Source organism: Mixophyes fleayi, chromosome 7 (assembly GCF_038048845.1).
Source record: "Mixophyes fleayi isolate aMixFle1 chromosome 7, aMixFle1.hap1, whole genome shotgun sequence".
Lineage (NCBI taxonomy): Eukaryota > Metazoa > Chordata > Amphibia > Anura > Limnodynastidae > Mixophyes > Mixophyes fleayi.
This window is the reverse complement of record NC_134408.1, coordinates 142,250,513-142,268,635: the sequence shown is the minus strand read 5'-3', so window position 1 is coordinate 142,268,635 and position 18,123 is coordinate 142,250,513. Positions and strand designations below refer to the sequence as shown.

The following is an 18,123-nucleotide window of genomic DNA, read 5'->3' as shown; positions in this document are numbered from 1 at the left end:
AGTGGTGTAAATATGTAAACAGCCTCCCATATAATTTCCAGCTGTGCTGGTATTTTTGAGATCTCACCGCCGCACCATTAGTCTCTTGGGGAGTTCGCTTCCCAAATAACGGCTCCAGCAAAGAAAGATTCACTCTGAGTCCACTTCAGTGTAACCGCGTCCGTGCAGCAAGATGAGTCACCGCTTTGCTGTTCAACTGGTTCTTGTGTGCAGGTAATCGATGAGCTGGGTGTAATGTGAAATTCTTAACGCGTTTCGGTGTCCATTGACAATTTCAGCAATAAAATTCTCAGTGTAACAACACTAAAGTATACTCATCAAATAGGACAAAGGAATGACATACAAAGTGGTTGTTAGCGGAATAATTAAATCCAAACTGGACTAGATTGGGTGGGTGCAGGGGCCATTGGCCATCCAATCAGGTGCTGCCATGGCTTCATTATTAAAGCTGGGTACACACTACACTGTTTTCTTCCAATAATCGGCTCAAACAGCCGACATACGACCGCTCATTCAAAAGTCGGGTCAGTGTGTGCAGTGACACGATGGTCGAAAGTCTGTCCAAATGGACGATTGTCGCCTCATTTGGTTGGTCGTACCGTTAAATATTTTCGGTCCAATCTCGTTTCCGCTGTGTAGTGTGTATAAACTTCCGACCGATCCACAACAGTGAGTACGAAATTACAGTCATTGCTCACGATAACATGGCTGTAAAAAGTCGCTAAAGGGACATCCGCTCTTCCCTTTATCGTCCTAAACAAGGCTAGTGTGTATGCAGTCCATGGACCGAGCGATCGGACCATCGGTCGCATGTAAAATCGCTCGGATTAAAAGTTGGTCGAAATTTCTGTAGTGTGTACCCAGCTTTACTTAGCAATCTTTGAAAAGCTCCTTGGAAGCTGGAGGACTAAAGATAGCAGTCAGTAGCGGGACTACCATTGGTGCAGCAGGTGGGATGCATCGGGTCTCACGGACATAATGGCACCTGCTGCACAGGGAACTAGCAAGCTCTTAAGTGCAGTGGATAGGAAACAACAAAAAAAAGACAACAATGAAGTTTTGGGGGAGTCACCCCAACATTTTACCACAATAGGGGAGGTTATGCCTGGTGGGTAAAGAGTCCTTCAGAGGTGGTGACTCCTTAAATGATGTCACTAGTGTTACATTGTTGCCAGAATATTGTGTACACCCAAACTGGATGTTGTTTTTATTTTCTAATATAGTAGATTTTCCATGGATAGTAATATGAAAGGTTAATGCTCCGTACAGTGCGTTTTGCTATTAAAAAAGTTTTTAAAATACCTAAGCAGGAATATTGCTATAAAACTGCAATGAGGAGAGACTAAACTTATCAATAATGAGGCTCCTCTCAGTCCCAGGAGACACAGCTGGGAATACGATTCAGCTAAATTCCCATATTTTCCTAATGAAATATTTATTCGCTCAAATGATATGTTTACAGGGCTTAAGGCAATATAATCCACAAGATGCCCATTCTGTATCTTTCCATGCTTAGTTTCTAAAATATAAAGGACTCGCTTCATAAATTAAAACCTTTCTGATAATGGATGGGACCATTAGGTCAATATGTATTTATGGGCATCTACTGGACCCAGCAGAAACTTTTGGTGCTTGTTGGGTCTAGTTCTGACCAGGTGTTTTTGCCAGATTTAGGGCTTTCCCCAATGTAAGAAGCCCTCCCTGCCGGTGTCCGCTTTACCCGGAGCTTTCCCATACTAAGCACAATGATGGGTTTTTTAATTATAGTGATGATTTTATGAACAATGAAAATTTTATTAATTATAGTTGCGTACCTGACAAATTCAATGCATACAAGACCTAGCACTTGGTTCTCAGCAGCAGTTTATCACCTTAAGTCTTTATAGAGCTCTCGTGACTGACCAGCAATGTGCTATTTGTGTAACACATTATACAGCCTGACTACACTGTAATGTGCTTTTACCTATGACACTTAATGTCAGACCCTAGGAGCCCTCTGGAGATGCATTTCTGCAAACCCATCAAATGGTCTCACTGCCGGGAGCTGAATGGTGTTCAGAGCCTTCACACAGTGCGATCCATTCTGGTATCAATGGGTAGAAAGGTCTCTGACAGGATGGACCACCAATGCCACCCGGTCTGCTGTTGCTGGGAAACGGTTGGGCTTACTTTGCCAACGTCCCAAATGCGCCCTCTTGCCGCAGTAGGAGGGGCTTACAAGTGCTGCCACCACTGGACTCCTTACCGGCATCCAGATCCGGGTTTCTTAGGGGTGACTGACGCTGGTAGCTTAGCCTGTTACTGGTGTACCTGGGCTGGTACCCCTGACCTTGTCCTATAGATCAGGGTTGCTGTAGATGGATCCCCCTGGCCTATCCCACTGGCCAGAGCTGCTGGGTAGCAGGCAGAGCGGTGGTACTGGAAAGCTGGGTCCAAATCTCAGAACAGCCGGGAACGGATTAGAGTTGGGTTTAATCTGTAGGTCACAGGATAGAGAAGTTTCCAAGCATGTCTATGAAGCAAGTGATGTTTATTTGCTCTTACACTTGTTCAAGGTACCAGTGATTGGGTCAGATTAAAGAAGAAGAACAGCTTTTAATAAAAAACAGAGTCTTTTTTTATACACATTTGAGACTTGTCTTAACAGGAGGTAAACCGTCCTTCTGTATCTTTAACCAATCTAGGCTGATTCATGCAGCCTGCGCGTGCATCAGCCCAGAGAGTTTGCACGTGCATCAGCCCAGAGAGTTTAACACCTTAACATGGCTGCTAGTGGCAGGGGGAAGGGGGGGGTATACTATAACTATGTAAAAATATATGCACATTTAAAATACATTTTTTTATTTATTTCTAAAACATTTCATTAAACACTTTTCACGCGGCACCTGGTAATTTAACCCCTCCGGCGCGGGGTATTAACCCTCCCGGTGCCAGAGTCAATTTCATGATGGCTCGTGTGGCGGCCGGTACTTGGGGACCCGGCCACAAGGTCTAATGAGAAAATCATCATTATTGTAGAGAAGGGGTTCTCAAACAGAGGTGGGAATGACGTGTATTATTATATATTATAGTCTTTTATTCATAAGGCAACACAATTACAACATTGCATAAGTACATAACGATAAGACCAATGGATACAGATGTACAAAATAATATATACATGGATGCAATTAACAGAAGAAACCACATGGAATATAAAAACAATTCAGCATAAGACAAAACAGGGGCAGAGAGGAGGATGGAGGGTGGGGCGAGATGAGACATAGGGTACAGGCATGAGAGATCGGGTAGAGGACCCTGTCCATGAGAGGTTACATTCTAACAGTAGGGGGTCATAAGAGACAATAGGAGGAAATTGGAACAATAGACATAGTGGGAACACAAAGATCCTCTAGATAGAGTTGTATCCAATGCAGACAGCACACAGAGCCGGGGGAAAGGAAATAACTGTTACTGGTGACATGGATACAAAACTGAAAAGCAACAGGGCAGGAGAAATAATGTCATGTATTTGATAAAGGGTGCAGGAGGGCATACACAAATCATTACATTAAAACCATCACTGAAAGCTGCGTAGTGTGTATTCTGGTGAACATGATTGGAGAATATGACGTGGTTAGAACAGCTTTGATCATATGATTATTGCTAAGGAGTTGAATAAAGTTTGTGTTTTTCAAAACCTGCACCATTTGAGCCTCATGTAGGGTTGAGGTGGTGTAAAAATCTGCATTTCCATACTGCGCATGAAACGTATCCGTATTTAGGTTTCTGCGTATCTCAGACGCAGCCCCCTACACCGGGAAAGGTGAAATGGGGACGGGCAAATGTTTGTTGAGCACAGTAAGGGCAGAACGACGACCTTGAGGTGCGATCTAATGAGACTTGGAAGTGTTGTCAGATATGCTTCATAGGAGGCGTATCATTTGCGGATATCGAAGGCACTGTAAAGATGCTGTTGTCTACTCTGTATATGACACTTCTATACATTATATTACGTAAGTTGCTGACAGGAACCTCATCATACCTGGGAGAGGTTTGTTAATTTTAAAGTCAGCGTCACCTCTTCTCAAAGGCAGTACCCCCATCCGAGTCATGTCCTCTCTTTGATTTGGATGCAGATCTTGGCAAGGTCTGCAAGGGATGTAATCGGGAAACCCCTCTCCGACTTACGATATATGACTGGGGAAATAAGCCACTTGGCACGTTTATTAAATGGCCATGTAACTGAGAGTCCAGTAACTTAGTAAATAGGACTTAAGGGTAAAGGATTCTGTCCTTGGTAATGATGAAGTGGATGAGACATCTGTAAATGTGAAATGTAAATATCATGTGATAGGACAATCATACAATTTCAGTGCAAAAGATTAACTGAAGAATATCAGAGGAATAATGTCATTGCGTAAGAACATGCAGTAGGGGAATCAGTAACAACAGAGGTGAGATTGAAGACTCAGCAATGGCAGTATTCCCAATGGAATAATTCAGTAGTAGCAGTGGTAACATATTAGGCTGCTAGCCATACATGCCACGGGGTAGGAGGAGGGCGTGTTGACATTGTTGCGTCACCATAGCCTCGCCCCCACTATAAAATGGTGAAATTCACGGCATTGAAGGGAAGGGGCGGTGCTTATTGGCACGATTAAGCTCCGCCCCTCCATTCACTGCCGTGAAATTCGGCAAATGCGTGAGGACTCCCCGAAATTCGGGAGCCTCCCGGGAATTCCGGGAGAGTAGACAAGTATGCTGTTAGCACTAGTACCATGTTAAATGTTTCACTCTTTGCATAAAACACTCATATTGGAAGTGTGAAGCGCTCCCATTTAATCCTGCAGACGCACACACTGACCTAGCTCCTCAGGCATGCTGGGAGACGTAGTTTTCACTGCTGGAGGAAGCATTGGGCTGTCCCCTGCCAGCGGCTCTTTCTCTCTACCTCTCATTGGGCGCAAGTATACGCATTTGTACACCTGGCGTATGCCCAAGGCAGAAATGGATGTATTTTGAGATACATGTGATTCTAAATCCATGATTTTGTAACCAACTTTTTGAGCATTTTCTCGGGGTGCATCAAACTCTATGTGTAGCATACCAAAAACTGAATAACAGAGAATTAAATAATTTCAACCTGCTGGCCACATAAGACTGACGGCAAGAAGACCACGCTGTAATATATATTCTGTGGCTGCCGAGATCCTGAGTACTTTTATAATTACCCACGTTTGGTAATATAATGACTATGGAATAAGAGATGAGTGGATTGAGCTGCATGCAAAGTTCTCAAAAAATAAATTCATCTATGGATCTGCTTTGGAAGTACAATCAGAGACTAGACACAAATTATGTATATAATCATTTATAGGATAAAAATAAGATTATCAGTGTCTTCTCTTTCTGCATATAGAACAGCTGCGCAGTACAATGTTTTATGTATTAATAAGATTAATAGACGCTCAGGATGGAACACAAGACCCATGTACATTTAATATTGCATAGATTTTTATTAGATGGGCTTTTGACTTGTATTTTAATTCAACAATAGTTATTATGTAAAATTCTTCTACATTTTAACTAGACTTGGAGCAGTTACTTTTTCTTAATAAAACATCCTGGGTCACTAACAGCGGATATTAGTAGTCTATGGTCTGATTAGTATTTTAAAATTAGGTTGAAATTAGGTTGATTTTTCCAAATGTTTTGTCTCTTTTTTATCTGTCCCGTATCTCTCACTTGCTGGCGATTTCTTCTAATTGACAGTTACATTCTGTAAGTGAACGTCTGATGGACGTTCATCGGATTGTCTTGTAGTGACAAAAGTTCACCAGACATTCTAGTAGTGACAAACGTCCACCAGGCATTCTAGTAGTGACAAAAGTTCATCAGACATTCTATTAGTGCCAAAAGTTTACCAAACATTCTAGTAGTGACAAAAGTTCATCAGACATTAAAGTAGTGCCAAAAGTTAATCTTGCATTCTAGTAGTCACAAAGTTCACCAGACATTCTAGTAGTGACAAAAGTTCACCAGACATTCTAGTAGTGCCAAACGTTCACCAGACATTCTAGTAGTGACAAACGTTCACCAGACATTCTAGTAGTGACCCTGGTGTTGAAGGATATATGATATAGTTATGGAAGAATTTAAATGTTATTTTCTGTGGGGGAACTTTTATTTTGTACACATCTAGCCCTCCCAAGGCAGGCTGGTTATATTGTAGATTCTTTCATAGACCAAACTAAATTGATTGTTTTAGTTGTTGAGAGCCCACATGGAATAGTTTCTCTACATGGTATCTGGTACTTCATTGCATACTCTTCTTTCTTAAATAAACCTGCAACAACGGGTGATACTCCATGCTTACATACCTGACAAATGTTGATATACTTCTGCATTAATATTCTAGAACATAATAGCTAGAATCTGATTGGTTGCTATGGGCAACACCTCCACTTTTCCTTTTTTAGAAGCTGTAGTAAATCTACCCCCTTGTCTTGTCCAAAAAATTAAATGTGACGGCTGCTGTTGTATTTACCTCAGACAAATACATTGGAGAGGGCTGCTCCCCCGTGACCCCCCTAAAAATCCAAAACACCAGGATCCAAGTACTAATTGTGACTTGAGAACCTCTCCCTGTCCGTGTTTATTATATATGAGAGTCCAACACATGAACTGAGAGCCAACTTGGATTTCTATACACTCACTGATGTACAAGTGTAGACTGGGGGCTTGTGTATAAAATTCCCCAAAAGTGCCGAATTCCTTTTAAGGTGAATTTAATTCTGTCTAATCCGCCGTGGTGAACACTGCTCAGTTCTCTTTACTGCTGTATTGTAAAGGATATGCTATAATAAATCATATATTTGCATAAAGGCCACAGTTCCTCTGTAATCTTATGTTAAGTGTAAAATTATAGGAGTCAATGCGCAGAACCATAAACAATGTGTATTTGATGTGCCGCGCTAGTCCGGCTTTTCATATCTGGCCCCCACAAATCATCCTATCACCAATTTTACCAACTGGGAAGATGAAATACAAAAAAAAATATTTTCTTCCTTATATTAAATATGTAATATATATGGAGAAGAATTTCCCCACAAATCATAACGACAGAAAGTGTTATTTAAGATATATAAAAAATGTGGATCTGTTTTGATGTCATGCAGCAATTTACAAAGCCTGGGTGCAAAAGTTTGTATGTTCTGATGGAAAGAGCTGAGTGGATCTTTCATCCTTCACCGAGTACGGACTAAGTGCATCAATGTATTTAGTTTTGCTTCTTCATGCAAAAATGAGATTAATTTTGCAGGGCGAAATATTTAAATTTGCTTGAAGGGGTGTTAAAGAGGCAATAAGGATTAGGCTGGGGCCTTCCTGGATTAGTGTGAAGGGGGTGCACAGCCTTTTTTTCCTACAGCAAAGCTCTATTATGGTTGTTAAAGATGTCGTGCAGGTACTGCAGATAGGCCGACTGCCATTATTGTCATCCTAATGTCTTTTGCATCAACCAAATGCACTTTAAGTAGGAAACATTCTAGTGCACAAATGTGACACATGCAGTACAGACAGCCCACATGCTAACGCAATGTTATTGCTTATGTAAGATATACATGAGGCTGGATCCTGCAGCAGTTTAGGAAATATTCAACTATTAAAAGAGGTGACTCTAATGTGCAAGTAGGCAGGACATTGTAATTATGTTTTTTACTCTTTTAGAGATGTTCACTGACCCCTATGTTCTGGTATTGGTTTTGGATCTGGATTAACTTCGTGTTTTGGTTTTGGCAAAACTGCCCTTGGATCCTGATTTATTTTTTTCTAAAATCCCTATTTTTTTTGCCAAAATCACATATTTTTGCTTCCCCCCCCCCCCCTACGTTATTATTAACCTCAATAAGATTAATTTCAAGTCATTTGCAGTCAATTTTGACCACCTCACAGGTCACAATATTATCTTCATACACTTTCAAACAAAGACTGCAGATTGAGAAGACCAAACCTGCCAGACCTATTATTTCTATTTCAGCAATGACAATTAGCAATGGAGCAATGGAGCTCTCCTGAATGTCACTGGAGACTTTGAAGAACACTGCTACCCCTCCTCTTTCTTTTCTACCTATGACGCTGCCCAACTACACTAGAGACTGCCAAGAACTGTGCTACCCCTTCTGTGTCCCTCTGTGAAATGGTGCTGGATCGTCGTGGAGGGCGGTACTTATAGAATCCAAAGCTCGCAACAGCCGAGATCCGACGATCTAGCGATGACGTTTTGCCTCGTTTTCAATCCCGAGGGCGCGCAAAAGTATCGAGCTGGCTCGGTACTCGGATCTGCTAAGTGCGGGTGTGTTTGGTTCTCGGGGAACCGAGCCTGAGCATCTCTTATAGCAACCAGTCAGATTCTAGCTCTCATTTATGTAGTACATTCTGTAAAATGAGAGCTGGAATCTGATTGGTTCCTATGGGCAACATCTCCACTTTTCCTTTCTGAACTTTAATAAATCTACCCAAGGAAAGATTTTCGCACACAAGTCTCTTGCATATGAAAACATACCTCGCATCACTTAGATGGGGAAATTACTCATTTAGAAATCCTGTTACTCAATGAAGCCTGCAACTGCCTCGCGCTGGCTAGAATTCCTCCATCCACATTATAGTAATTAGAGAAATGGCTGTATAATTATGGAACTATTCATTATTTTATCTTCACTGGCTAGGAGTGTAATGTAAAAACCCACTGGTTGCAGAAAGAAGCAAGTTCTCTTCTGATCATTGAAGTGCTGTGAATGTCGCACAAGATGAAAGAGAAATAACGTCATAAAAGCAGGATTTATATAACCAGGTGACTGACAAATTGAGCAGAGAAATAAAGGCAGAAGATAAAATCTCATTTGTGATGCAAAACGGGGAAATAGTTTAACAAATGAGGAATTTTGGAAAAGTTTAAAAGGAACTTTCCATACATACAGGTACGGGATATCTTATCCAGATGCCGTAGTCAAAAAAGTTCTGAAAGTGGTTATTACCATAACGAGCTCTCTTCTGTTTTGGATAACAAGCTGTTGCTTTTGCCATTCATCGGAAATCTGTTGTTTAATCTGTCTGTGTTAGCAATCTTCAGGTCTTATTCCCCTACTGATGTCAGTGTTCTGTGCTGCGTTCTACAGGGATGTCAGCATATGCCGGAACAGTATGTTTAGTGTATGTTTTACTGTAGATGAGAAAGCAATTTATGGTCTTGTGCTCTCTTTAATCTTTAACCTCCTTCCTTCTATGAGACATATATCATCACCATCATCATCACCATTTATTTATATAGCGCCACTAATTCCGCAGCGCTGTATAGAGATCTCATTTACATCAGTCCCTGCCCCATTGGAACTTACAGTCTAAATTCCCTGACACAGACAGACAGACAGAGAGAGAATAAGGTCAATTTGATAGCAGCCAATTAACCTACCAGTATATTTTTGGAGTGTGGGAGGAAACCGGAGCACCCGGAGGAAACTCACGAAACACGGGGAGAACATACAAACTCCACACAGATATATCTGTACAACTATCATTAGTTTTTACTTCAAAGTCAATTCTTTCACATAAGTGCAGGGCCGGATTAACCTGAGGTCTAACTGGGATAGAGCCCAGGGGCCTCGGGCATCTGGGGGGCCTTCCGGCACTCATCGGGTGGGGGGTGTCCCCGGCTCCGACTGTCATGTTATGGAGAATGGCAGGCAGCTAACAGCAAATGTTATGCTGTTAGCTGCCTGCTGTCACTGTAGTGCTTCCGCGGTGCGCAGTAATCACCTTACTGAGGAGATCTGGTGAGAGTGAGACCGAGTCATAGTCTCACTCTCAAAAGATCTCCTCAGTAAGGAGCTTACTGCGCACCGCGGAAGCACTACAGAGAGTGATGGAAGAGCGAAAGGAATTAAGCGCTCGGGGTGGGTGGGGGTCTCACGGGGCGGAACCTCCAACAGCACAGAGTAGTAATGTGAGGTCGTTACTCCTATATATGGAACAATGTTCATACAACTAACTTTCTAAATGTGAGATGTAAGCAGGAAAAGAGATGTAACAAGAAGAATCAACTGTAACAACACTGTAAATGGGCAGTTTATGTATTGATCCAAGACAGTAAGGGTCATTTCAACCAGTAAAACACATAAGCACATGGATTTGTGAGTCAAAAATTGTGGTATCTGCGAGGGTGCAGACGTTTGCACTGGCTAGTGAGGTGTGCACCCTGAAATGCACTCGGACAGACCTGGATAACCTGTGGATCACCAGGTGTTGTGAAACTACAAGTCCCAGCATACTCGGATGGCTATGGGCAGGCAGAGCATGCTGGGGTTTGTAGTTTCTCAATACCTGGAGAGTCACAGGTTGTCCACTCCTGCTCTAGGAGAATGTAATGTACATAATAGAAACATTCAGTGTCTGCACTTTGTGCGGTGATTAAATGGCCTATGAAACATCGGATGTGGACAGACTTTAACAATAATATAGCTAATTAATAATAATAGTAATGATAATATAGATATTAAAAGAGATGCGCAGGCTCAGTTCCCCGAGAACTGAAAACACCCGAACATAGCAGATCTGAGTACCGAGCTGAGCCGGCTCGGTACTTTCGTGCACCCTTGGAATTGAAAACAAGGCAAAACGTCATCATTATGTCATCGGATCTCGCGAGCTTTGGATTCTATAAGTACCGCCCTCCACAACGATCCAGCGCTATTTCACAGAGGGACACAGAAGGGGTAGCACAGTTCTTGGCAGTCTCTAGGGCAGTTGGGCAGCGTAATAAGTAGAAAAGAAAGAGGAGGGGTAGCAGTGTTCTTCAAAGTCTCCAGTGACATTCAGGAGAGCTCCATTGCTAATTGTCATTGCTGAAATAGAAATAATAGGGCTGGCAGGCTTGGTCTTTTAAATCTGCAGTCACATTGTACTGTGTTATATAGGTACCTCACCAACCGCTCCTTCTCAGTCTCTACTCATGATTCTACATCACCCCCTCTTCCCTTACCTGTTGGCATTCCTCAAGACTCCGTTCTTGGCCTCCTGCTTTTCTCCCTCTACACCTCCTCCCTTTATGTCCTCATCCGCTCCTTTGACCTCCACTACCACCTCTATACTGATGATACCCAAATTTATCTTTCATCCCCTGACCTCTCCCCTTCCCTTCTGTCTCGTGTCTCCTCCTGTCTCTCGGCCATCTCATCTTGAATGTCCCAACGCTTCCTTAAACTCAATATTTTCAAGACCGAGCTTATAGTCTTCCCCCCTTCCAGGACTCTCCCACCTCCCCCCTCTCTATTTCTGTTAATATCACTACCCTCGTTTCTGTCCCCCAAGTCCCATGCCTTGGAGTCATCCTTGATTCCTCCCTTTCATTCAAGCCTAACATTCTGTCCCTCTCAAAATCCTGCTACTTCCACCTTCGGAATATATCCAAAATACATCCCTTTCTCACCAAAGAAAGCTACGAAAACTTTTGTTCACTTGCTTGTTATCTCTCGCCTTGACTACTGTAACCTCCTTCTCTCTGGCCTACCTGATTCTCACCTTGACCCTCTTAAGTCTATCCTCAATGCTGCTGCCCACCTCATTTTTCTCTCCCGCCGCTCTATCTCTGCAGTCTCCCTCGAACAGTCACTACAATGGCTCCCCATAGCCTACAGAATTAAATTTAAACTCCTCACCCTCACCTTTAAAGCTCTTAGTCCATCTTCCTCTCTCTACATCTCCAATCTCATCTCTACCTACACTTCTACCCACCCCCTCCGCTCTGCCTGTGACCGCTGCCTCACTACTTCACTGATCACGTCCTCTCACTCTCATCCCCAGGACTTTGCCCGGGCTGCTTCCCAGCTGTGGAACGATCTTCCACGTTCCATCAGGTTAGCATCTACTCTCAAAGGCTTCAAGCGTGCCCTTAAGACTCATTTCTTTATTCAAGTGTATCAGTCCTCCTACTAACTTCCTTGTCCTGGCTCTCTCCCCCAGTTAGTAACACCCTACTTGTGTCTCCCCCTTCCCTTTAGGATGTAAGCTCTCATGAGCAGGGCCCTCTTTGCTTGTGTGCTCCTTCTACTATTCCATCACCCTCTGTACCTCTTGGCCTACTTCGCTAGCCCTGTTTTCCCTGTTTTCTTAAGCTTCGGCCTTCTTCTCGCTGATTTCTACCATCCCTTTCACTATCTGTCCCAGAAATAACCTGATTTGCTTTACTCTGTCCCCTGTGTTTATATATATTTCTGTATCATGTTATGTCATGGTTCTCTGTTTTCTGTATATGTATTGTACGGCACTGCGGACCCTTTGTCAAAGATAATAATAATAATAATAACATACAAAGAGGAGATCTCCATTGCTCCATTGCTATTTGTCGTTGCTGAAATACAAATAATAGGTCTAGCAGACTTGGTCTTCTAAATCTGCAATCACGTTGTACTGTGTTAAATAGGTAACATACAAAGAGGAGAGCTCAATTGCTCCATTGCTATTTGTCATTGCTGAAATACAAATAATAGGTCTGGCAGGCTTGGTCTTTTCAATCTGCAGTCTTGTCTTGAAAGTGTATGAAGATAATATTGTGACCTGTGAGGTGGTCAAAATTGACTGCAAATGACTTGAAATTAGTGTTATTGAGGTTAATAATAATATATGGGGGAAAAAAGCAAAAATATGTGATTTTAGCAAAAAAAAAAATAGTGAGTTTAGAAAGAAAACCGGAGCCAAAACCAAAACAGACAAGGGCGGTTTTGCCAAAACCAAAACACAAAGTTAATCCAGACCCAAAACCAAAACCAGAACACGGGGTCAGTGAACATCTATAACTATAACATACCACAATATTCTTAGTTTAAGTTCTCTTAAGAGAAGTCCTTTTATATAAAAGCTGGGTTATTTATCATCAACACACGTCATACATTTATGTACATGAATTATGTATGTGCAGGGGGTCTGATTCATCATGACACGCATGCTGAGTTCAATGTGGGTTTGTTGTAAAAACCCAACGTAATTCGGCCATACTCATGTCTGACTTCAACAAGGAGCTGGATATGAAGATCTGTCCGCTGAAGAATTCAGGTCTAGGTCTGCTCTGCTCTACTGCAGGATACGTCTAAAGTGGGTTTCATTTAGATTTTTCCTCTATGAAATACATTTATTTGGACGTTCGTAATGTCTACTAAGTATAAAATATATTTTTACAGTTGCTCCTGATTGCAAACACATGTTATAGCATGCATACGAGACTGTCATCACTAGTACTCAGGACTTAGACTAGCCCTGTAGCTGGAGCAAGAGATACGGCAGAAAAACAAGTAACTTTGAGATGATCAAAGCTTGAATTGTACGTGACTGCGTGCGCTCCAGTTTGGCACGCCCTTACTGTACGCTGACTATGGGCTAACGCCCCTTCCTCGCCCTGTTCTCTCCCAGAAATTCTAGGTTGCTGTGTGTCCTTTGCATACAAAGATAAATTGAATGCTGCTGTGTTTAGCTGCGCTTGGTCCGGTTCTTATACGCACAAAATCGGCATTTAGGTTGATGAATCAGGCCCAAGGTGTACAAATGACATCAAATTCTGATCAATGTCAAACTCGATCCTCTGACTGATTCCCCTTCTGCACTATCCCCCTGCACAGCCTTCCTATTTCATACTTTAGGAGAGGTGTTTTCAAAGTTCTGCATTCTACACGGCCAGTTCTGAAAGCAAAGTGGAAAGGTGCAATTACAGAGTTTAGTGGCAAGAAACAAAGGCAATGTAATTACCGCAGACAAAATGCTCAATACATGTCAAAAGATCACATTCTGGAACAATAAGCATAATTCTTTTCTAACGAACGGCAGATTGTTCCCCATGCATTTTTTATAACGGAAATTATGTTGAATCTCAGAATAGTAATAGATTTTACTTTGACTGGAATTTAAAGTGAACCCATCACTTTTATATACACACTGGGCCTCATTTATGAAGCGTAGAACGTCCGTGAAGTACTGAATCCTCTTTGGTGATGTCACATGCCTCAATTTGCACTGCAGCAACTAGATTTCCTCATTGGCGAATCGGTTTACGGAGTAATATGGCGGCGTTTGCAGAGGAGCTGAAATATGCGTTAAGAGTAGAAAGGGTATTCCTTGCAAAGCACAGATAAGGCCAGTGTTGGCTAACCTATGACACTCCAGGTGTTGTGAAACTACAAGTCCCAGCATGCTTTGCCAATATATAGCAGCTTATTGCTGGAAGGGTATGCTGGGACTTGTAGTTTCACAACACCTGGAGTGTCACAGATTAGCCAACACTGGATTAGGCCCACCAATGCACCTAGCTTTGTGGGGTAGAGCAAAAACAAGAATAAGGGTTAAAAATGCTAATTTTTAGGGACGTTCATTGTACGTAGTGGCTCACAGCCATTTTCACTACACAAAGGAACAAGATTTTTACCCCACCTCTGAGTAGAGATCAAGGGGTATATTTACTAATCTGCTGGTTTGAAGAAGTGGAGATGTTGCCTATAGCAACCAATCTGGTTCTATCTGTCATTTTGTAGAATGTACTAAATAAATGATAAATAGGGGCCTGATTCATTAAGGATCTTAAATGAACAGGTATCTTATTTCAGTCTCCTGGACAAAACCATGTTATAATGCAAGGGGTGCAAACTAGTTTTCTGTTTTGCACATAAGTTAAATACTGACTGTTTTTTCATGTAGGACACAAATATCAACTTTAAATTTCAGTGTACAAATAAGCTATCAAGTATTTGTGTGCTACATGAAAAAACAGTCAGTATTTAACTTATGTGCAAAACAGAAAACTAGTTTGCACCCCTTGTATTGTAACATGGTTTTGTCCAGGAGACTGAAATAAGATACCTCTTCATTTAAGATCCTTAGGGAATCAGGCCCCAGAATCTGAATGGTTGCTATAGGCAACATCTTCACTTTCACAAACCCGGAGTTTAGTAAATATACCCCCAGTTCTCATTCTAGATTTTTTAACGCGTTGCAGTTGCACTTCGGTGGAGAAACGCGTTTCTGAGTTCACTTTGCCCAATGTAAAAAAAGCACTCAATTGTGTTACTTGTAATAAAGATAATTCTGATTTATCCTTCCTCTCATGATTAATTAATGTCACAACAGAGGCTGAAACGAGCAGTAATTTAGGAGAAATGGTTGGAGTGGTAGGAGTCTGGTCTTTGATGGGGGATTTATGCTTTTGCACAATAAACCTCTTCAGATTTTTCAACCTCACCACAAACTTAGATGCACTTCTACTGTAGTTTCCGCAGATGTCTACAAAAAGCAGAAAAAAGATTTGCACCTTGGAGTACACTTGGAAGAAGATTTAGATGGCGCTAGTGGCTGGATCACTTATAAATAACTTATGGTATACATTTATTTAAAGGAAATAGTGCAGGTCGCTTATTTATGTAATTGCAAATGTACTTATTTTTGATATTGCGCGTATGTTGGTAAAGGAGATATCTTTATTTCTGAGACCAGGGGAAGAAATTCGTTTTAACTTTTCTAGAGGAAATGCATTATATATCTGATACAATAAGCCTTTGTTGAGGAAGTCTTTTGTATATGTTGGAGTAGGGAAACGACTTGTTTGTGGTTTTGTGACTTTCTTTGGGAATGTGTATTCTGCAGCTATCTGAAGAAGGGACCCATCTTAATCTCATGTTAATTAGACCTTTTGATGGGTGAGGGTCCAGCACCTGAAGCCACAGGAAGGTTTAATTAAGACTTGCTACTAGGTTTCCTGCATCTAAAAACAAGATGCAGGAAATCACAGCAAGTTTTAGGATATCACAGATAAGTGTAAATATTGTTATTATTATTATTATTATTATTACCATTTATTTATATAGCACCATTAATTCCACAGCGCTGTAGAGAGAACTCACTCACATCAGTCCCTGCCCCATTGGGACTTACAATCTAAATTCCCTTACACACAGACAGACACACAGACTAGGGTCAATCTGTTAGCAGCCAATTAAGCTACCAGTATGTTTTTGGAGTGTGGGAGGAAACTGGAGCACCCGGAGGAAACCCACGCAAACACGGGGAGAAGATACAGACTCCTCACAGATAAGGCCATGGTCGGGAATTGAACTCATGACCCCAGTGCTGTGAGGCAGAAGTGCTAACCACTTAGCCACCATGCTGCCTCATGTTACCTTTGCATTGCATGTAAATCCATTTTTGGGTAAACAAATTGCATCCTGATTCCAAAAATAGCTCAGACCTCAGGGGGCTGGCTTACCCTGTGAGGTTGTGTTCAAACCTGCTCCCCGATACCTCCAACCAGGGTGAGCAAATAAACATCACTTGCTTGAAAGACCTGCTTGGAAACTTCTCTATCCCTGTGACCTGCAGATTAGACCCAAAATCTAATCTGTTCCCGGCTGTTTCAGAGGTTTGAACCCAGCTTTCCGGTACCACCGCTCTGCCGCTACCCAGCAGCTCTGGCCCTTGTGATAGGCCAGGGGGGATCCACCTACAGCAACCCTGATACATTGGAAGAGGTCAGGGGTACCAACCCAGGTACACCGGCAACGGGGTACACTCGCACCATCAGTTTCCCAGAAGAAACTCGGTACTGGATGCCTGTAAGGAGTCCAGTGGTGACAGCATTTGTAAGCCCCTCGTACTGCAGTTAGAGGGCGCATTTGGGATAACGAAAGGGAACGGTGGCAAAGTAAGCCCAGCCGGTTCCAAATAACGACAGACGGGGTGGCATAGGCGGTCCATCCTGTCACAGCACTGGTGCAAAATGGCCAAAGGAGGTGTGGCCATACCATTGGGGGCGTACTTAACATGTGAAAAGAGCTAGGCCATTCTCCTACAGTAAAAGGCACCCCAAAATAATTACCAAGCAGTCCCATTTTTTAAGTAGTTGGGTCAAAACAACTTAATGAATATTTAAGTAAGTGCAGAAATCCTTATTAAGTTGTTTGCAAAAATAATACGCATAAATCCAAGTATGTTCTCTTGTCACTTTTGTCCCTCTATCATCACACTATGCCCCTTCATTGCCACTTTTGCCACTATTGCCCCTTCACAATATCACATGTGCCCCATCATCATCACCTCTGTGCCTCCTTTGTTTTACTTACCTTTCTATTGCCTTTTTCTCTTTTGTATTCCTCTTTTCTGGTCTTCTTGTCTTCCTGTCTTCCGGCGCGCTCCTCCTCTCTGCTCCTCCGTTAGTCCTCACTGTGGCCGGAAACAGATTAAAAAAAACATAGTCACATGATCGTACGGCGGCTCCCGGCAGTCACTTCTCCTCTCTGCTGCCAGTGGGAGCAGATAGGTGGTGAGACTTCCAGGACCCGCCGCACAATCATGTGACTGTTTGTTTTTTGTTTTTTAAATCTGTTTCCGTCTGCAATTTGTTTTATTATGCCGGTGAACAGAGGGGGATGGCAGGCGATGGGGAGCGGTGGGCAAGGCAGAACTGTTAGTTCACATAGCAAAGCAAGATAGAACATCGTGTTTCCAAAATATCACGTCACATGCTGCTTATTTGTATTAAAGAGTTTTTTAGTTGTTTTTATAGTTGTTTACATGACTTTTTTTTTCCTTCTTAGCTGGCAGCACCGTCTAGTGCCAGCAACACTCTGTACAAAGAAGAGGGAGGTCAGATCCAGCTGGCCTCCTAACAGTGCAAAGAAAAATATGACGTCTACCAGTGTAGCCTTGGCAAAAGCAATGAATAAGTTATTCCAAAAGCTAATTTCTATTTTTAAAACACACTTAGCGAGAAGCATCGTTATGTGATGGTTTGATGCACGTCTGACCTTGGATGACTTTCATTTCTTCCTTCTTTTCTAGGACAATCTGTCCCTGCGGAGCTGTGTGTGGATGAGCCTCCCGTGCAGCTGGTCTGCAAAGTGCCGTGCAGTCTGGACTGTGTCATTAGCGAGTGGTCAGACTGGTCGCCCTGCTCACGTTCTTGTTCTACTAAGAATGCAGAAGGGAAACAGAGCAGAACCAGATCGATCCTGGCCTATCCCGGAGAAGGTGAGTTATAGGCTGTGCTTGCAATTACATATATATGTTTCATAAGAATTTCCTGTTCTACTCTCTCCTTTAATATGCGCTGTGTGG

General features: G+C 42.3%; 1 protein-coding gene across 5 annotated transcripts in view; it reads left to right on the top strand.

The window, feature by feature from the left end:
* THSD7B (thrombospondin type 1 domain containing 7B) overlaps positions 1-18,123 on the top strand; it is a 303,781-nt gene that overhangs the window by 122,016 nt on the left and 163,642 nt on the right. For all 5 annotated transcript variants that reach the window (XR_012678316.1, XM_075180948.1, XM_075180947.1 and 2 more), the window contains exon 8: positions 17,848-18,036. Coding sequence is in view for 4 of the 5 variants with exons in the window: in XM_075180948.1 (XP_075037049.1) it covers positions 17,848-18,036 (189 nt within the window). In the remaining variant the exon portion in view is untranslated. The remainder of the gene's footprint in view (positions 1-17,847; positions 18,037-18,123) is intronic.